We start from the raw sequence: 22491 nt of genomic DNA on the forward strand, positions 1-22491 counted from the left end.
TAATAGCACTAATGCGTTGCCCTCTAATATATGCCTTTGATGCATCCCATACAATCTGTGGAGAGGCTGATCCTTCATTTGTCTCCCAATATTCAGTTACAGCTGCAGTTGCACTTTCTAGCACAGTGTTGTTCTTGAGCCAAATTGGACTGAGTCTCCAGAGATTAGTTTGAGGGGTACCTGTTATGTTTAGGGTGAGGGAGAGGGGAGAGTGATCGGACAGGACTCGAGGGAGGTATTGTATCTTTGTTATCCTAGGTAGGAGTTCAGATGTTACTAGAGCTAGAGCGATTCTTGTGAGACTTTCTGGTCAGGATTTTTCCATCTCCAGGCATCTGTGAGTCCTAGCGCTTTTGTCCACAACATTAGTTTGTTCCCAGTGGGAAAGGGAGGATTTAATTTATCTATTTGCGGGTTCATTAAGGCCTTAAAGTCACCCATATAGCAGGTGGGAGCTGTAGGGAGGTCAGCTAATTTTTTACTGATAGTATCTAGGAAAATTAGCTATAGTGCAATGTACAATGATGAACCTTCCATAATAGTCCGTTTTGAGTGTTATCAGGTTAAACGGGATTGACCTCTTCACTAGGATTGAGACCCCTCTGGAATATGTAGAGTATGTAGAGTGGAAGGCATAGCCCACCCATCGTCTCTTTAATGCTAAAATTTTTTGTCCTGTCAGGTGGGTTTCTTGTAGCAGAAGTATAGATGGGGGGTGTCTCTTGAGATAATTAAACATTTGAGCTCTCTTAAATTTGTCGTTTAGACCCCGGATATTCCAGGAGATTAATGTGATATCAGCCATTGGTTTGTAAAGGCAATATAGGATGGTGTAATTTGGGGGGTCGCAATCCTGTGAGTAGGTCTCTATATTCTGGAATTTGCTTATCATACCAACTGTAAATGTACTAAATTGTGACTTGTTGCCACTGAGCGTTTTGTAAAGGAACAAAAAATACAACAAATACAACATCCCAAACAAAAGCCCCTTATCCCACCCTACCCACCTTCCCAACTTAGGTGGGTCTATTACCCAAAACTGTATCATGCTTATAGAAGCTTCTAGGGGGTGTGTCTACACCACTCTATATAACATTTTAAAGAGGAATCAAGTTTATAAAGGTAACTTCAGTATGAGCCGTGAAGAAAAAAAAAAAAAAAAATTAACCAGGAACTAACATTGCCTCAGAGCTCTGCATTGGGGGTAGACCCATGTCGTTGCTAAGGCTTACGTGAGGTGTGTATTCAACTGTTACGTTGCCTTCAGTGTGAATTTAGTGGCCCAGTTAATATCGGACTTATCCGGCGTCTGAGTATAGTCTCTACTTTACCCTTGTACAATGAATATTTTATGTCCCTTGTACATTCCAATTGCAGAGAAGGTGGTTCAGGGTGTCCAGTGCGCCAAATCTCAATTACGGGGTTGTGGTCGTGTTCGGTTTTATGGGCCAGTCATTCATCCGCTATTACTGGAGTGTTAGGAGTCGAGGATATATTTAGCGGTAAGTCTATTTGGTATCTAGTTCTAGTCGTTTTCCTCCTCCTCTTTGTTGCAATGCAACTGTTATTTTATAATTTGCATATTCCGGCTGAGGAGGGAGTAGGTCATGGAGCCCAATGTGTCTGTCCTCAGTTGCGAGGTGGTGACCTTCTATGATTCTTGTGGTTTAACCATTCATCGGCTTCGGTTGGGGTGTTAAAAAACTGTACTCCGTCTTGTATCCGAAGTCGTGCTGGATATAGCATGCTGTAGGGAATTTGTGCCTCTCTGAGGCGTTTCTTGATGGCTGTGTATGTAGCCCTTTGCTTTTGCACAGCTGGTGAGAAGTCCGGGTATAGCGAGACTGTTGTACCATTGTAGGTGATAGGGCCTTTGAGTCTTGCAGCTTTGAGGGCTGCGTCACGGCCTCTATAGTTTAGCATGCGTAGGAGAAGTGGTCTTGGGGGGCCCCCTGGGGGATGTGGTTTGGTGGGGACCCTATGAGCTCTCTCAACCACGAATGCAATAGAAAAGGTTTCGTTACCAAGAGTTTGTTTAAGCCAGCTTTCTATGAAGGTCTCAGGGTGCTGTCCTTCTGTCCTTTCTGGTAGGCCCACAATTCGGACATTATTTCGGCGGAGTCTATTTTCCAGGTCGTCTGTTTTATCTAGCGCCTGCTGGAGCTGTTGTTTGATAAATGCAATATCATTTGGGAGCGGTGTCACCATGTCCTCTAGTGTAGAAATTCTAGCCTCAGCTTCAGTAGTGCGCTCTCTAATGTTTTGGAGGTCGTGACGCAGGAGAGAAATATCTATCTTTATTTCCTCCAGTTGTGTTGTAGTGGCTGTTCGGCTTTCTAGTATAGCCGTCAGGAGTTCGCTTGACGAGGGTTGTGGAGTCTCCGCTGCTATTTCTGGCAAGGGGGGTGATGATGGGGGTGAGTCGCCAGTTGTGGTGGGCTGGGAGTCCTGCGATTCTGTGCAAATCGCTCCAGCCTCGCCGCTGCATCTGGTTTTTGTTTCTGTGAGTGTTTCCCCATTTTCCGCCTTAATGATTCAGATGTTGGTTTCCCACAAGGTGTGCTGCTGTTAGTTGTGGGTTGGATATTAGGATATACAGTTGGAGAGCGCTCTTTGGATGGTAGTATTACATATTATCCCTCAATTCTCCATTCTGAGGGGTAGGTCTAGATTCTGGTCAATTACAAAATGCCAAGTAGTTGTATAGGTTGCATGTAGCTGCCCATGTGATTGCTTAAGATCTCCAGCACTCAGAATTGATTCTGCTAATATAAGCAGTGTGCAGTGGTTGATGGCAGAGTGCAGCTGTCTGCAGCTTTGTGTGGAGCTGTGTGTGGAGCTGTACAGCGCTGTATATGGGCTTGGAGCCGGTATGTGACGCCACCGGGGTCTCAGGCACACTCACCCAGGCTTATATGGCAGTCTCACAGGTTGGGCGCCGATTCGGGATCGTTTGGCGCTGATCCGGTTCTCCCGGAAGTTGCGAGCGGGTGCGGCAAAAATTTAGCCCGCGGCTTCAGCTGGGCTACTAGGCCGCGGCCGGTTCTCCTCCGCGATCGCACCCAGCGGGGAGCGATGCGGACCAGTCGGGGAGCCTCCCTGCACAGTGCTGCTCGTGTCTAGGGGCTGGTAAGGTGGGTTTTTTATTTTTGACCCCGGGAGCGCCAATTTCCGTGTCTGCTCCTGTGCGCAGCCGGACACGCCCCTCCTCACTGTATATTTAATTAAAATAATTAAAAAAAGAAAAATAAGCAATGTAAACTAAGTTTGTACTTACACTTTTGAGGAATCTACATCAGCAGCCAAAAGTACCATGGTGGCAACAAGCCTCGATTCATACCAGTCTGGCATGAGTTCATCTTCACCTGTAAAAAATACATATAAAAAATAAACCTATTGCAATAAATGTTTCAGTTCTGTTGCTCGACTTGTACATAGCTTAAGGAATACAAAAAAAAGACAGACACTTTTGTAGGTGAAACCAAAATAATTATCCTGTATAATTTTATAATAGCAACAAAGCCACTGTAGCAATGGAAAGGCGCAAAGAAGCAAAGATAAGGAGGAACAAATGGCAACACAAAATAATAGGGTACAGAGGTTTTTGGAAGATATAACCCAGCTGCAGAATACAGGTATGGGATCTGTTCTGGACAAGGGGTCTTTCAGTAATTTGGACTTCCGTACCATAAAGGTGGCCACACACGTGGCGATTTTCGATCGAAAGATCGTTCCAATCCTCCACTGACGTTCAGGGCTGAATTGTCAGCTATAGAGGTAGAAACAATAGGAATTCTACCTCCTTCTGCCAATTCAGCCCTGCACATAGATTTTGCTTGGGTGCCGATCAAAATCTTTTAACCCACCCGATTGGCGAGTCGACCAATATCTGCAGCCTTCTGCGATATCGGTCGCCTCTCCGAGTTGCCATACATGCACCGAATATCGTACGAAACGAGGTTTCGTACGATATTACCGGTGCGTGTATGGCCAGCTTAAAGGAGAAGGAAAGTCAAAATCTATTAGGCACACTATTAAATAGTACTACTATTGCTGTGTAAAAATGCTATATTCCTGGCTTGCCTAATGAAAGATTTAAGTTAAGTATGGGGAGACTTAAGGGCACTATTGAGACAACTGAAGGTATGCCTGCAGCTTGAGATTAACTCTTTATTAGCCTTTCCTTCTCCTTTAAGTCTACTAAAAAAACATTAGTTAAACCCAGTAATAGTTGTACCTCTAATAAGGATTAATAAGGATCAAGTACAATGTACTGTGTTCTTTATTACAGGGGGAACTAACTTTTAAAAATTATTATATAATTAATATGGAGTCTATAGAAGATGGCCTTCCTGTAATTTGGAGCTTTCTGGATAATAGGCTTCTGGATTACAGATCCCATACCTGTACAGACTTTTAATTCAGAATTTGATACAGAATTGTGAAATATAATAACATGGAACAAATAAAGCCAATTACAGGGAAATTACAAAGTATACATTATGTATTATAAACTACCATCATACAACTGTGCTGAATTCAATATAAACCCTATTCCTTGTATGCTACAATGAAAATAATATACATAGAAAAATTAGAAAATTCAGACATTACCTACATCTTAAATGTATTTTACATTACCTTTTGAAGCAGGAACAGTTAGGTAATCTTCAACTAAATATTTTGTGTACATGCTCAAAGATGAAATTTGTTGGCTTCCTGTAAATTCATAGACTGAATCTTTTTTGAAGATGGCATCGTTCTCTTTAAACCAAATACACACCTAGTTAAAAATATTATATTTTATATATATATATATATATATATATATATATATATATATATATATAATACACAAACATATAGAACAATGATATACAAAATATATTGCATAAACAAGCTCATATGTAAAACACTGCTTCATATAAATAAACCATTTTCATTAAAATATACTTTTTTAGTAGTATGTGCTAGTGCGTAATCCTAAATAGAAAATTACCATTTTAAGAATTAAGGGGATCATAGGATTTACAGTGCACACAAACAAACCAAGGACACAGATACATGCTAGGTCACATCAGCCAATTAATGGGCAGAGTTCTGCCTTTTGCTCCCACACTACTTCCTGTCACTTAACATAATATAATCTATATGTTGGTTGAGTATTCATTCTGGGGGTATAGTTTACTTTAAGAGTATGACACTGCAAACACCTAATAATCTAGCAGTCACTGCTTTAGGGCCCTAAATTGCCAGGAATATAGCAATCATGTCCTGACCAATACTCTGCATAACTATTCAGCCCCTGCAGATCTTGGGAATCCAGTGCCTACAGTTGTCAATGGTTTCACCAATGTGCCATAATTAATTCTTGCTATCTCAGAATCAACAGACACCTGTTGCCTGTATTATTAATTAAGTGGAATCTGGGGATATGGTTTGCTTCTGAGATCTATCAACACTTCCTCCTTCCAGTAATAATATATTGTCAATTGCCATGAAGTTTGTACCACAGAGACAAAACCACAAGGAACTAGTGATTGAATAAATACCCCATACTCTAGCAAAGTATGATACAAAGCCACTTTAGCAGTCAGTCACTAGGTTATTCACTTATCAGGTTGACTCATTGATAAGGCTGTTCTGGGTTAAAATGCATATTGGGCATATTTAGCCTATGATTTGGAACTTTGCAATTGGGGTGAGGGGCCAGGTGTCCACAGTCCTCAGTCCACAGTCCAATCTGATTTGCACTGCTGTTTTTGATTGACTACACCTTAGTGGAACTAACCTGGTATACACATGTTCTGCTACACATATACTGTATTTACAGCTATATACACAGAGAAGGAGGAAGTGTTGATAGATCTCAGAAGCAAACCGTATCCCCAGATTCCACTTAATTAATAATACAGGCAACAGGTGTCTGTTGATTCTGAGATAGCAAGAATTAATAATGGCACAATGGTGAAACCATTGACAACTGTAGGCCCTGGATTCCCAAGATCTGCAGGGGCTGAATAGGTATGCAGTGTATTGGTCAGGACATGATTGCTATATTCCTGGCAATTTAGGGCCCTAAAGCAGTGACTGCTAGATTATTAGGTGTTTGCAGTGTCATACTCTTAAAGTAAACTATACCCCCAGAATGAATACTCAAAGAAAATATAACTAACAGATTAGTGACAAACATGAGACCAACTATTTTTTCCACTACTTATATTTTCTTTGATTTTGACCTGTAAAGTGCATTGTCATTTTTTCATATTCATTTTTCTTCACCCAGTTTTTCTTGCACACAGGCAAGTTGATTCATGTGGTTATGGGAGTAAACCTCTTGGGACTGTTTATTATATAAATCATGGTTTTAATGCACATATTGAAGTCAAACTGTGTATATTATGTCAGATAATTATACAGATCATTTCAGAATTCCATACCTCTTTCCAGAGCTTACTTCCCCTGTCTAAAGATTCATCTGCGCGAAGAGAAATGAGAAAACTTGATACATCAGAAAGTGTAACTTTTTCCTAAAACAAATCGAATTAAAAATGTAGATAAATCATCACAATTCTGTAGCATTTCATCAAGAAAAGTTTCTTCATTTACTATAGTGTAATGGCCTATACCCAAATGTTTTGTATCTGAAGTATGATTCAGATTAATGGTAATGGGAAGGATAGTTAGAGTTCAGGCAGATGTTCCCTACCTAGTTGATAAAGGGCACGAAAAGGGCCCGAAACATGTCGTGTATGGCATAAAAATAAAAGCACCTTTTTTGCAGAAATTTTGCATTTTGTCTTGTGCTCCCCCCTATATGTATTTTTCAATTAGATGTACTCTACCTAGTTGTTGGGCTTTGGGCCCCGAATATTCACTATGTAATAAATGAACAGTGAGTTCATGCTTGGATATGGAGGACTATGCAGACTGTTTTGGTGTTAATTCTGAATACGAAGAGATGTGGCATGTGTCAGAGGCAGTTGCAGAGTTTTGCAGTATCCTACACAATCTGAGTTACATGTTTGCACCATAATTAAATGTGCACAAGGAACTGACCCAACTGAAACAAAGAGAATTATTTACATGGGTTATTTCTTTCTATCTAATTCTATCTGATTTTCTGGATTTGTAATGCACCATCATTAGGCCAAACGAACCCAGAGTTTTGCAAAAAGTAAATGGGAGTTTTAAACCTTTGCTCTGTGAATTTAAGGTGCTAGTTACTGAGGAGGCGTTGGCAGAACTGACAAAAGCTTGCAAATTATTGTTGTCATTTAAATATGAACATCAGAATCTACTGTAAAATCCTCCAGAGAAACCATCCAAGATAGCAGTATTGCGCATGTGCAGTTGGTGGTAGCAGGAAATCTGCTTACACTGCGCATGCACAAGCAGGGTGAGACCTGAAGTGTCTTCAGTTGCAAAGAAGATGTCAGACAGGTACACTGCTGCACTACTCTGCTGTTTTAGCTAGGGGTTAGCGATAGGGGCACTGTTCTCCTTTAAAGCAAAGGTCATTTGAATTATAATCTTACTTGTAAACAATATATCAGTCTTTGTTTAATTACTTAAAGAAGAACTATACCACCGGGCGCAAAAAGCACCCTTAACTATCATTGCCTAGACCCTCCTCACCTCTCCCTTATCGTATAGTTTTAAGTTTAAACTTTAAAAAAGTTTAGTTTCTGGAGTCAGTATCACTTTAAGCAACCATTGATGTGAATAGCTAATATACAAGTATCGGACCCCTTATCCGAAAACCCATTATCCAGAAAGTTCAGAATTATGAAAAGGCCGTTTCCCATAGACTCCATTTTAATGAAATAATTCACATTTTTAAACATGGTTTCCTTTTTCTCTCTAATAATAAAACAGTAACTTGTACTTTATCCCAACTAAGATATAATTAATTCTTCTTGGAACCAAAACAAACAAACAACTGTTTAAATAATTATATTAGCAGACTTAAGGTAGGAGATCCGAATTACGAAAAAAGACCCCTTATCGGGAAAACCCCAGGTCCCCAGGTGCACCAATATGACAGTTTATACATTACTCGTAAATTTAGGGCATTAGATAATTATACATACATTTCTCATTTGCAATGTGTTTAATTTAAACTATTTTGAACATCAGTCTAAAATACAAATAACACTGCATTGCTATTCACCCAAATTAAGTATAATGTTTATTCTTTTTTTAAGAAACGGAGAGTTTACACAGAGGTGCACAGCGCAACTGTATGCGGTTTCATTTATATTTACCAAAAATAAATCCCTGCAAGGGACAGTGGCAAACATTTGCCCTTGCAATACAGCAAAAGTATGTGGGGCACTAGAAGACATGCGGCTAATTCACAAGCTCGTTGGCCCTGTAAGCATACTTGAATAATCATTTGTGTGGAAACAAATTGTGCATCTCTCAAGTGTTCCCATTTTCTGTAAGCCCGATTTCCCCCTGAAATCTTTTCCTCACTCAACAAAAGAAAGCAGACAGGGTATGGTAAGGATAGGATAAAAAAAAAATTTAAACACAAGAAACACTTACTGCGTCAGTTAATTTAATTGCAGCTTGAAGAAAAAAACATTGTGCAGCTCCACGAAGCAGAACTTGATGTGTAGTCATAGTACACTGCAGCACCTCCCTGCAAATATGTTCAAATATAATTAAAGGCATTTTAAGACTGTAATATAAACACAATCATACACATAGGCACATATACGCATAGGATCTGGGATTCAAAATTCTGAATCCCAAATCCAGAATTCGGTTTCCAGGAACCTAGGATTCAGATTGAACAAGTATTCAGCTGATAAACACAATAAGTTTGGAAATTTGCAGGCTGCCACAAAAAACACATTTTTGAAGCAGATGGCGATTAAGATGAAAAAAAATGGTGAATTTATTCAGAGACAAGACATCTCAAAAGGACAAGCCTTATGTGTTTTGTGCCTTATGCGGCACTTAATCATGAAGCCTATGATTAAGTGCTCCATAAGGCACAAAAAGCATAAGGCTTGTCCTTTTGCAATGCCTTGTCACTGAATAAATTCATCATGTTTTTTAATCCGCATTGCCATCTGCTTCAAGGGTCCGTTTTTTTTCTGCCAGCCTGTAAATTTTGAAACTTATATTGTGTTTATCACCTTCCCTAAGCTGAAAGTCAGGGGCTTGAGCACCCAGACCTCTACAATAAACTTCAGTACATTTTAGATTATCTTTTTTGTGAATGTTACGTATTCACGTATATTACATATTACGAGTCAAACCCACACTCGTAGAAAAAGAAAAGGAAAGCCCCATTGTGAAAGCTTGATATCTAAAAGATCATTTAAATACATGGCAGTATCTGTCCTCTACTCTTTCTAAATGGCACACTTGTCCCAGCAACTCTAATTCAATTAGTACTAGTAATACATCATTTCTGCTTTATCCTCACTTTCTGCTACTGACACTTCAGGTAATGCAAAGTAGAAAGAGAACAAATCCTGTGCATACTTAGAAAAAGCACACTCCTTCCTGTGATGTGATGGCATGCATGCAACCTGATACAGACTAGAGTCATCACTGACCCTGCATGCCCAGAAAATCCAACCCTTCATTTGAAAAAAAACTCAGTACTCGTCCAAGGTGATAGCTGCAAACCAGCACAGCTTAAAAATAAGTATCTATATTATGCAAACTGAGTATTTGTAAAAGAAACAAATGTGGTGATTTGATTGACTGTAGTGGTTCTTTTGCACAGGAAAACAATAATTGCAATACATCTCCTCATATAAAGTCATTTGACTTTGCAATACTGGAATACTTAACGGAATTTGATCAAATATGATGGAATTTTTTTCCTCAACTTCAAATTACGAAATCCTCCACAAAAGATTTGGCAAATATATAAAATATGTATATTTTATATTCTTAAAAATGGCTTTAAAATGGATGTTACCTAGCACAGTTTATCACTGCCAATTAATGTTTGGGTAACCCTGGACATGAATATACAATATACATGTATTGTAGAGGATACAGTATATGGCCAAATCCAAAAATTAAGGGTTTGGTCTATTATTAGTTTTAATAGTTGCAAAATTAATACAGAATAAAGTTGATTTGATTTTAAATAACTACCATTAATAGCATCTTGAATTACAACTAAAAGTGAAATATATTTATTTATCTTACCTCAGCAATAAAAGTCCATCCACACCCCATATTTTTTTTTCTGGAATATCAGCCAGTGCCTTAGCCATGAACAGTATGGGAATAGCACACCAGTGCCTACTAGTCATCTTCTTGATAAACTTCAGCAGGAACAGTCCTTTGCAGGAAATTAAAGTAAGTAAACATTGACTGGTATATATATATATATATATATATATATATAACTCTAAAGGGGTTATACCTGGTCCGCAAAACATTTATATTTTAGGATTAAAAATTAAAGTGAATTTAGACATAACTTAAAGCTCAAATATTCCTACTTCCTGTGTATACCAGATCTAAAACCACAATAAAATCAAATCACAATGGTTCTTGCTTAACCCTATAAAAAACAAAAACTTTATCTCACAGAAACATTGGTTTATACCTGGGTTCCCCAGTTGGCATGTATTCTACTGGCACAGTTGTAAAAAATCATGCTTCATTAAAAGAGTGAAGAAAGAGAAAGCAATATAAAGGCCAATTTATTTTGTTTTTAGAAAACGTAGCAAAAGTAGCTTTGATGCAGACATGTCATGTGAAAAAATAAGCATGCCCTTGGCTCTCATACCTGGTATTGCAACAAAAAGTAGGCCTGACTTCGACTGGAAAAAAACTTTTCACTCCACAATCCTTTAGTCTTCTGAAAGATGATTTTAGATTATGCGCAAGTACCCTATTCTGTGATGATGAGCTGGGATCTGATGCAGCAAAGCAGCCCCAAATCATAACATTTACACCACCACACTACCTGTAGATCCTGTGGACAAATTCTGGGCTTTTTACAGCATCTTGCATTCCGCTGGATGCTGAACTTGGTGGAATGGCCTGTCCAGGACAAGTTGCAGTCTGAAAATCTTTTTGACAGTGAAATGATTGATGTCCAATTATTTTGTGATATTTTTTAATTTTTTTTCCAGACTCATATGCATTTGTAACCTTATTTCTAAAGGCTTTAGTGCACTCTTTCAATCTTAGGATGGTAAAACCACAAACTTCAACTACAAAGAGCAAACCAAACTGTCTGAAAATTAAATATTCCAGTTTCCTCCAAGATTCTCCCTAACAATGTTCATATATTTGTTGTATGTATGAGCTAATGATAAACGTAGGAATGAACTTACTTTTTCAAAATGCAAAATTTGAATTGAAATTACCTAATGGATTTCAAAATATAAATGTTAATAATATTTGTTCTATTGTATCAACTTTATCAATATTGTGGAAATGAAAAATATCTGTATGTTGAAAAAGTAAAAAATTGCTATGACGTGTACTGTATAGTTGTACATCTGGATTGTGCTAGATACAAGATCAGTTTTATGAAAACTAAAAAGACAGAACAGAAGAGGCAGCACTTTGAACTATTTTAAAAACTCACCTCAGGTAAGAAAAACCACCCAATACCTTTAAGAGCTATACTGGCAAGTTTTTCATTTATTGCGTTCTCATCATAGTTAACATCAAGTACGGTCTCATTACACAGAAAAAGGAAATCAATAAAAAAATGCATAATTATTTGCTTAAAACCGACTGTCGGTAATGGCCTTCCCAAAATTTGGAAATTCCTGGATATTAGCTTTCCGTATAAAGGATCCCTTACAGTACTAAACTGCCATAGCAGAAGTACAGTAGTTTAAATACTTAAGGTTGTAGCAGAGATGCAAACTGGTGACTGCACTAATAACTATGTACCACAGTATTCGCATGTTTTTTTTTTGGTTAAACTTTAGGAAAAAAGCACTTTACTAGCCTACGTATCGTAACATGCTTTCATATTTTTAGAAAAGTTTGTTTCCACAATTTATGCAAGCAGATAAACAGAACAATAAGTATAGCAAAATATATTTGTCAGGTTGTTAAAGACAAAACCTCGTAAATATGAGTGACATGTATCACTGATCAATATGCCTAAAATAACTCAACTAGCATGTAGAGCAAAGAGTTTCAATGTTGTTGAAGTGGAGGTAAACACCTGTACTCTGTAATGTTCAATTGTTGAGGAACTAAGACAGAGCTGTCACGGTCATGGACCAGCAAGCAATAGGCAGAGAGAGAGCACATGCTGGTCTCCAGCTCATCTTACATATACACCTTTGCTAAAGATAAGCTCAATAAATGGTTATTCTATTCTTTTAGTTTAAAAGGATACATATTTTGCTCATCTTTTGCCATTACAGGCATTGAGTCCTTTATTCAGAAACCCATTATCCAGAAAGCTTAGAATTACGGGAAGGTCATCTCACTTAGATTCAAATTTCCTTTTGTTCTCTGTAGTAAAACGGTACCTTTTTCTTGATCCCAACTAAGATATATTTAATCCTTTTTGGAAGCAAAGCAATCCTATTGGGTTTATTTAAAGGGGAACAATCATGAAAAATGTTTTTCTAACATTGAAAATATAAAGTCTAGACAAACATTTTGACAATTTATAGCTTTTAAAAATTTTGCACCGTTACAAAGTTATGGCTAATTATTGAGGCAGCCTTCCATCCCCCACCCTCCACAATCTCTGGCTCTATGGTCTACATCAGTGACAAAGTGAAAGCTAAATTCCTAAGGCATATACTAATTGTAAGGAACCTCGCACTACAGTGTTTTTTAGGGTGCACAGTATTTAGAGATTTTAGGATATGGTATATCGTGTTAAAGACACAAAAAAGAGACAAACTGGCACACCTATTTATGTTAAGATATAACTTTTGTTCTTAATAAATAAAATATCGCTAAAATAGATAGAAAAGGTAAGAAAGAAAATTTAATATGTTAGATTCACACCTTGAACGTATTTCAAATCTAGCTATCACACTCCTGGATACTGTTACTTAACTACCAAGCCTATATTATTATACAGAGTTACCAGAAAGCTTCAAATGTCACGGCACATAATATAACCATCTCTCTATGTGGAATCGGCTGATTGTTGATCAATGTCTACTCCCTTACTCACAGAAACGGTCATATGTGTACGTCACATAGCCGTTTCTGTGAGTAAGGGAGTAGACATTGATCAACAATCAGCCGATTCCACATAGAGAGATGGTTATATTATGTGCCGTGACATTTGAAGCTTTCTGGTAACTCTGTATAATAATATAGGCTTGGTAGTTAAGCGAGTATTAGTTACGCAACACTTAGATCTGCTACAGTTATGATCACAAATTAAGAGCTAACCGGATGGACCGCTCTGTGTAAAATACTTGGGGCTAATTGCCGATCACGTATATATGACTGCGGAAGCAGAAATTATCTAATTTTTTATTAACCCTTCAAAGACTCGTGAAGTATCACGACATAAGTATTAAAGCGAACTGTGAGAACATAACAACTAGGAAACTTACCTTGCCTGGTTGGGAGGGGTCCATGGACACTTATCCGTCTATAAAGTTAGATGTTACTTACCCGGCTTTTTGATAAGCATTGTATACATGCTGGTGAGTTTACAAATAAACACAGACACAACATATGGATCTTGTAAAAATAAACTTTATTATATCGATGCCGTGATACACATGGAGAAGGCTATAGTATACTTACTCATGACCATTTCTCTGGAAGAGTGTTTAATACTTACCGTTTAGATAGAGCCACAATCCTCTCTACAGCACTAAACTATACATGATACACTGTGCAGACCAATCACATTGTTGTTACAATTGTTGCCAGTATAAAGTTAACCACGATAACAAAGATACATTTTAAGTAACAGTATCCAGGAGTGTGATAGCTAGAATTGAAATACGTTCAAGGTGTGAATCTAACATTTTAAATTTTCTTTCTTACCTTTTTTATCTATTTTAGCGATATTTTATTTATTAAGAATAAAAGTTATATCTTAACATAAATAGGTGTGCCAGTTTGTCTCTTTTTTGTGTCTTTAACACGATATACCATATCCTAAAATTCCTAAGGCATGTCACAAACAGCACCCCTCAACAGCATACATGTGCAAAGGGGAGGTAAAGGAATGAAGATGGGCTGAATGCTGATGAAGCTGCATTTGTACTTATAACAGTAAAGCAGCTTATTGTTTATATCCTTTATATCCACAGCACTTCCGGCTCTTTTGCATTTGGGTTTTTTGCTGCTAACCAGCAGACTTAGAACAGCTGCTAGTCACCCTTCTGCAATTTACACATGCAGATACAAATTCTACTTCAATAGTCAGATACAGGTATAAAAGAGTGTATAAAGGAGACTTCCTCCATACTAGTGACATCAATTGAAGCAATATTACAGACTTCTGCACAGGCAACTGAGTGTGTACAGGCACATAGATTCCTGTATGTTGGATTCAGACACCTCTCTCTGTCTCTCAGTCAGACCTCTCCTGTAGACTAGCTAGCCAGGCCTTCAGGTTTCTTGATTGGCCAGCTGAGTATAACCAGGCCAACCTGGTCAGTCTGTAGTATTTATGCTAATGCCACATGCTACTGTAAAATATGCCTACCATGTGCCTGCACCCGAATGAACAGAATAAGCTCAGGTGCAGGCACATGTACCGTATATACTCGAGTATAAGCCGATCCGAATATAAGCCGAGGTACCTAATTTTACCTAAGAAAACTGGAAAAACTTATTGACTCGAGTACAAGCCTAGGGGAAATGCAGCAGCTACTGCTACGTTTTTTTTAACTGTCAGGCAAGTTTGGGGAGGCTAAGGAAGCTGCCATACTAAGTAATGATAGTAATGATAAGATGGAAATCCAAGCAACTGGCAAGCTTTGGTAAATATCATATATACCATATATGCGGATTCCCAAATCAGTGCCTGCTGCCTCTTCCATTGGCTTGGCCTGCGAGTGAAGCACACTGTGTTCTGCATGTGAGCCACACTGAGAAGCAGCATTATGTGCTAGAAAATATTGTAGCTTCTTTCATGTTTTCCTTTCCTTTAAGAAATAATGTTCTAGGTGTTTGTTAGTGAGTGAGACAGGTGTCAGACAATGTAAGGATGAATTCAGTTTAATTTTTAGACTTTCTTCAAAGTCTTTTCCAGGTTTTCTGTCAGATAGGACAGATGGGCAGGTGGGGGTTGAATTTTAGATGTCAGTCAAGAATGGTTGGACCACTCCCACTCCTCTCTGCTCAGAACACAATCTGCCTGTGAGTACTGAGCAAAGATAAGCAGATTCCCATTCCTGAGAGTTCCCCTTTAATGTTTATTTATTTTTAAAGTATAAATGTAGGTAGCCAGGGAGCTGCACACCAAGTTATACGATACCTGGGTGCCAGTGCGAAAAAGAAATGGTTCTATATGCAAGAAGTGATAATTAGTACAATTATCCAAATTATGAAAAGAGCAATTATCTGGAAAACACCAGGGCCACAGCATTTTGGAAACATGTATCCAGAATGCTGGGATCTGGAACTACTGGATCATTGGTTTGTTTTTCACTGAACTCACTTAACATGTGATGTGGTATATTTGACATTGTTAATTCAACAGTACATGTTCAAAATCTACAGACCTGCCTTATAACTTAGTCTACAACCCTCTAATGTCTTATATTATATTGTTTCTTGCATAATGATTATAAGTGATATATGTCTCTAACTTGGGGAGAGCACTCCATAAATACAATTAATTTTGTAACCAAAAATTGTATCTGTCAATACAATACCTCTGTTTCCTTGATGAAGTGAGGACACAAATTTAGCCAAAAACTTCTGAAACTTTGTTGCCAGGATAGGGCAGTCACCAATTAACTGGTCAGAAGACCTATTTAAACACACACACATGAAAACATCATTGTTCACATTATAAATATCTCACAATGCAACATAATGTTAATTCAAGCTGTGCTGCATTCTGTGCCATGGTTTTCTTCAGCTGGAAGTCAGTTAATGTTGAACTGAAGTATTAATGTTAAAAAATTCATACTTTACCCCCCATAATTAAGGATGAGCGAATCTGTCTTGTTTTGCTTTGTCTAAAAATTTGCACACTTCTGAAACATTCACGAAAGTCAATAAGCGACTTTTTTTTTTTTTTTTTTTTTAACACACAATTTTTTTTCTTACTCCAAATGCATTAAAGTCAATGGCTTGCCGAGAATAAGCTTCATACCCAAATGTACTGTATACACTCGGGTGCAGGCACATGTAGCCGATATCTGCCTACGAACGGGAGACTTTGCATTTTTGGCATTTTTAAGCGTATATAGCGTATTCTCGACAAGCGGTTTTTGGCTTTGACATTCTGAGAAATTTGACAATTGGTATTTTTTATTTTTGTAATTATTTTGTTTGTTTTGTTTGTTTAGCAGTTATTCAGTTTAGATTTTTGGCACTATGGTCCAACTTATATTAGAAAAAGTGGTTTGAATGAGAGACTAAAATATAAATAGCAGAGGGCCTAAATAGAACATGAATAGTAAAAACAATAACAATACTGTAGCCTCTAAGAAATTCACAAAAGGTGGTGGTAAATAATAAAAGAAATATAAAAAATGAAGATCAAATAAAAACATCTTTTTAATGCAGGCTGACAATGTACCCCTATTCCTAAAAAAAGCTCTAGTTGTGCCTGCACCCGGAAGCAATAAATCCGCCCGGGCCAATTCCTGCATTTGTTGGCAAATTTCAACTGCATCGGGTGAATTCAATGCTTCCGGGTGCAGGCACAACTACAACATTTTTTAAGCATAGAGGCGCATTGTCAGCCTGTACTTATCCGCAGGCTGACAATGTGCCCCGTGTGACAATGCCCTAAAGATTTCCAGGCCTTATAAGGCTAACTGGTGACTGTAAAGACAAGCAAATTAAATCAAATAAACTGATTTTCCATGTAAATATATGATTTTGTGCCATTCAGAATAATATTGCACCAGTTTGGTCAAAGTAATATCAGCCTGACCAAGGCTTAAAATTTACTCATAATCCTTTTTCCTCAGATTTTATTCTACATACCTGCTGTACATAGAGCTTTCTGACATAGCATCCATAAGGGGTCCAATAATAAACTATAATACAAGAAAATATTGTCAAATACTTAATATTTTAGCAGTTTTGTCACAATAAAAAAATATTTTACACTAAAGTGTTGAATATGTTGTGAAAATTAATTAGTAAAAATTCTAGATGGTCATTTTTTATTTGCTTTACAAAAATAAGGCAAAAGTTGTCCAAGGTCTCTTACTATATATCTTACTATATTTGAGGACTGTTCAGGCAAGAGTAGCTACATTTTTAGCAACTATTGTACCTTTCTAAACAAATGCCAAAATAAATAATAAATTCAATTTAAAAAAAAAAAACACAACTACATCTGCATGATGTCTCTAAAACTGAATTTGTTTACAAACATATATATAGGGAAACAAAATATTTGTGGCGAGGCCTCCTATGGAAAAAGGAATTCTTCCCCTGGTAAATTCTTAAACTGAACAAACATTGTCGGTGTGGAGCAGAGTAGATCAGTAAACACTATAGCAATCATTTTTATTGCACTAGAAGAGTCTAATTTCTGGTTTGGTAGCTGCAAAACTCAAAGTTACTAGGGGTGGCATTTAGCTGTTCATGGTAACCTTGCCTCATTGCAGAAGTGCCCCTGTGCAAAAGATTTACACTTCCTCTAACCATGGTACAACCTTAAGTCTTAGGGCTCTGGTACACGGGGAGATTAGTCGCCCGCGACTATTGCATACCTTGAAAAAAGAAAACATAATGCATACAAATTAACAATGAACTACATATTAAAGGAGAAGGAAAGCTACTAAGAAATTTTATTGCCAATAAATTAGTCACAATAGTGACTAGAACACTATTTATTCTGCAAATTGTTTTGCAATACCTGTGTAAACATCCCTAGACATTCGCTCTGTTTAAGATAGAAGCAGCCATTTAAGCTTGGTCTGACTTCACTTCAAGGCAGCAGCGTACAGGCAAAAAACAGCTCTCAGCTCAGATTACAGCAGAGAAGGGAGCAGGGCTGGATTTGTTTTCAGGCTTGGGTGGCATGCCCTACCTAAATTTGTGTCACCCTAGGCCTGGGCTTTTGTGGCCTTGCCACAAATCCGGGCCTAGAAGGGAGGTGGAAAGAAGAGAGGGAAGCAAATTGTACAGGCTTGTGCCGTGCCCTCAAGGATTTTGCAGAGCAGGAAGTCTGACACAGAAAATCATGTACACAGAATAGAAGGAAAGAAATGTGTTTTTTCTTTTCATTGAGCAGCAGCTCTGTATGTGTTAATGGCTATATCTACATAGACCTTTCTGATAAAGCTTTCCTTCTCCATTAAAGGTCAGTTAAATATTATTCTTACTATACCTCAGAGCATGATGGTGACTCAGGTAGGGATTTAGAATTATACATATCTAAGAAGTGGAGAACTCCTTCCTTTGCCAATGTTTTGTTCTCACTCTCAAACATACGCTTATAAATGCAAAGATGCCAAGAGGGGTGAAACAGCCAAGAATCTACCACAAAAAAAACAAAAAACAAATTTGATTTCAAAGAGCAGAAGTGAAGCAACTAAACAGAAATGTACAATATTAAGCATAATTGCATAAGGCAAAACAATACTAAGGACTTAAAAAATTACAATTTGTAATGCCATAAGATATTACAATACTCATTTCACAGTACTATACATTTCAGCAAGCATTATTTTATACTTAATCAGTGCTGCAAAGCTATTGTACCTGTCTTCTTTGAGTAGGTAAAGAGAAGATAGTTACTGTACTTAGACATTGGGGTTTTAGTAAATGACATCCACTTTTGTTTACGCATTAATACAAGGCAGAAATAAGGAATATTTGCACTGAACATAATATTTTTTACTGGGATAGATTTAAAAGATTGGTGATAAATGAATCAGTTTCTAGTTATACCAGTGTTGTTAGTAGAGTACCTCAGAGCTCTCTGTTGGTCTTTTGCTTTTTAATTTAAAGCGTTGTTCACCTTTGAATTAACTTTGAGCATGACATAGAGCAGTGATCCCCAACCAGTGGCTCGTGAGCAACATGTTGCTCCCCAAACCCGTGGATGTTGCTCCCAGTGGCCTCAAAGCAGGGGCTTAATTTTGAATTTCTGATTTGAAGGCAAGTTTTGGTTGTATGAAAACCAAGTATAATGCCAAACAGAGCATTCTGTAGGCTGTCAGTCCACATAGGGGCTATAAAGTCGCCAATTATAGCTTTTATTGGCACCTCCAGGAACTTTTTTCATACTTGTGTTGCTCCCCAAAAATGTTTCCATTTAAATGTGGCTCACAGGTATATAAGGTTGGGGATCCCTGACATAGAGTGATAGTCTTAGACAATTTGCATTTGGTTATCATTATTTATAATTTGTAATTTTTGAATTATTTAGCTTTTTTCCCAGCAGCTCTCCAGTTTAAAATTTCAGCAGCTATCTGATTGCTAAGGTCCAAATGACCTTAGCAACCAGGCAGTGGTTTGAATGAGAGGCTAGAAATGAATAGAAGAGGACCTGACTGGAAAGATAAGTAATAAAAAATACCAATAACAATAAAATTGTAGACTCACAGAACAATAATTTTATGGGCTTTTGGGGTCAGTGACCCCTTTTAAAAACTGGAAAGAGTCAGAAGACTATAAAAAATGAAGACCAATTGTAGAGTTGCTAAGAATTGCCCACTCTAAAACACCTTCTAACTTGAAGGTGAACCACCCTTTTAATTATAAATGACCTTGAGCCTGGCATTGTAAGTACGGTTTCCTTATCCAGAAACCCATTATCCAGAAAGTTCCGAATTACGGAAAGGCCATCTCCCATCGACTCCATTATAAACAAATAACTAATTTTTAAAAATGATTTCTGTTTCTCTATAATAATAATACATTAACTTGTACTTAATCCTAACCAAGAATAACTAATAACTAATCCTTATTGAAGACAATCCTATTGGGTTTATTTTACATTTATATGATTTTTAGTAGACTTAAGGTGTGGAGATCTAAATTACAGAAAGAGTTAAGACCCCTTATCCGGAAAACCCCAGGTCCCGAGCATTCTGGATATTTGTTAAAACTATCAGTTCTACTTTGCAGAGCAATTCATTTACATTTAAGGACTGTGCAGGGGACTGGGCAAAAATACATTATACAGTAAAATAAATTGTGTTGAGTGCCTCACAAATGTAGAATATTTTAGGGGTTATTGTGATTAGCAGACCTGCCAGTTAGTGTCTGCTAAAGCTAACAAAGTACTCTCTTGTATAAAGAGAGGCTTCAACCAATGAAAGCAGGTTTTTTCTCTTTATAGATCCATAGAACAACCACATTTTAAGTACTTAGTTTAGTTGTGCATAAGTTATTTGTGTTTAAGTGACTTTCTTTCCTTTCTTAATGCAGGTTAGCAATGCTTGGAGATCACATGGAAAGGCTGAACCTTATGGATAGTTAACTTTTTTATCCACCCCAAATAACTATGTAGCTAGGAGAATAAAAATGATTTAAATTACAATAGCAGATACACCCAGACTTTAGGACTATTCACACAGGACCCGTTTGCAATGTATATTTACATATTGATAAAAGTATAATATACAGAATTGTTATGGACATGTTAACCAGGCAATTTAAAAATTATATGTTACCTTTGTTTTCTGAAACTGATGATTCAAGTATCATATTTAATTTTGGCAAAACTGGTTTGATAACATGTATCTGAAAGACAAAAACAAAAGAAATAGGCCAATATAACAGATATTAACTGAGAACTATTAATATGAAACATGATAGGAGGTTTTTTTTTTTTTAATTTAAATGATATATGACATTAAATATATACATATATACATCCATTGGGAACAGTGTAGCATTATTTCCTGAATGCACAAATTGGGATATTTCAAGTCTGGAGAATTAAACACCTGCAACTGCATCAAACCAACACAGGTGGAAAGAATTTGATACAGAATTCATATATGGGATGGACAACAATAACAGAAACACCTTATGATGTAACTAATAAGGAGTAAGGACACCCTTTGCCTTCAAAACTAGTGCTTCTTGGAATGTGCACATGTAAGTCCTGAACTATGGGGTAGATTTATCACAATGTGAGATTAGAGTTTACTGCAGAAAAATTACCCACTTTCTGTTCATTCCTGTGATTTTGTTTAAAGGCTTTATTTAAACAAACAAACACAGCAATAAAAGTGCAATGCAATTATATATCATAGTATGTAAATTGGCAAGAAGGTACAGTACATAAGTTATATCAGTGTGAAATCCAAGTGTAAGTAAAGTCACACTGACAGTTCTTATTGCCATATATTTCATTCAGTCAAACAACATAGCTTGTATTGTGTGGGTATTAGCCTCTAATACACATGTGTCTAACACAAGGCCCACCTGGCTGTTTTATGTGTCCCGTGATGACTGTGCAGCACCAATGGAGGAATCCCATAATATGCACCCTGCAGGGCAGAAGAAAAGCGGACGCCTGGAGCGCCACTATTACAAGAGCGGCGCACTCAGGCAATTGCACGGTCAGGCACAGTCACAGCGCCACTGGGACTGGGGCAGCGCAGTCAGGCGATTGATGCTGCACGGTCAGGCACGGTAACCAGGGGCCACATAAAACAGGCAAAAGCGTCCGCTTCCACAGCACTGCGACCCCGCGCCGCACGTTGGCACCTGGTGGGTGTGTCCTGTCCCACGGTTCCCATAGTTTGGAATTTAACGGTTTTGATTACAGTTTGCTTTGTGCTTGTTGAGCTTGTATTTTCAGAACTTGATTAATGCACAAGGATGACGTGTGATATGGTGTTTCAGGGTGAGGAAGGATTTATCCTTCTACTACTAAGTATATTAATAAAAAATTTGGCCCGTGACTTAGCCTGTGTTTTAGAATTCAACCCCCTTATGTGGTTGAGTTTGACACCCCTGCTCTAATACCTTATATGTAGGAGTCTTCCCATGGTTGCCAAACATTTTTGTACTTTGGGGGGCAGCCTCTGCATAAGAAGGTAAGTTTAATAAGGGGGAAGCGCAGTTACATCTGTTTCCCTCAATTCTTTAAGGGTTGGAGATATATTGCTCAACCACTTCCTAACTATCTGTTTGCGTGCGTAATATGAAAGAGTTCAAAACATAGTTCTTTGATTGTTTCAGGGGACATTATCATAAATTATTCTCATTAGGCAATTTACAGACAATTTTCCTCCAGTAGCGTTAAATATTGGATATTGGGACAAGACCATATTATGTGGAGGGGGGGGGGGCGTACGGGGTTCTTCGCACCTTGGGCAGTTTTCTCTATTCCCGAGCTGAAATTTGGATCAGGTAATACAACTGATGTAAAATTTTGAACTGTATTAA

The 22491-nt window shown here is 37.6% G+C and overlaps 1 protein-coding gene across 3 annotated transcripts in view; it reads right to left on the reverse strand.

Annotated features, from left to right (window-relative positions):
• Positions 1 to 22491, reverse strand: part of tarbp1 (TAR (HIV-1) RNA binding protein 1) — an 83596-nt gene that overhangs the window by 51981 nt on the left and 9124 nt on the right. For all 3 annotated transcript variants that reach the window (XM_012963714.3, XM_002935829.5, XM_018094263.2), the window contains exons 3-11: positions 20763 to 20832; positions 18470 to 18618; positions 17113 to 17165; positions 15825 to 15922; positions 10183 to 10318; positions 8551 to 8647; positions 6441 to 6530; positions 4642 to 4783; positions 3278 to 3365 (exon numbers count right to left, since the gene is read on the reverse strand). In XM_012963714.3, coding sequence (XP_012819168.2) covers positions 3278 to 3365; positions 4642 to 4783; positions 6441 to 6530; positions 8551 to 8647; positions 10183 to 10318; positions 15825 to 15922; positions 17113 to 17165; positions 18470 to 18618; positions 20763 to 20832 — 923 coding nt within the window. The remainder of the gene's footprint in view (positions 1 to 3277; positions 3366 to 4641; positions 4784 to 6440; positions 6531 to 8550; positions 8648 to 10182; positions 10319 to 15824; positions 15923 to 17112; positions 17166 to 18469; positions 18619 to 20762; positions 20833 to 22491) is intronic.

Source organism: Xenopus tropicalis, chromosome 5, assembly GCF_000004195.4.
Source record: "Xenopus tropicalis strain Nigerian chromosome 5, UCB_Xtro_10.0, whole genome shotgun sequence".
Taxonomy (NCBI): domain Eukaryota; kingdom Metazoa; phylum Chordata; class Amphibia; order Anura; family Pipidae; genus Xenopus; species Xenopus tropicalis.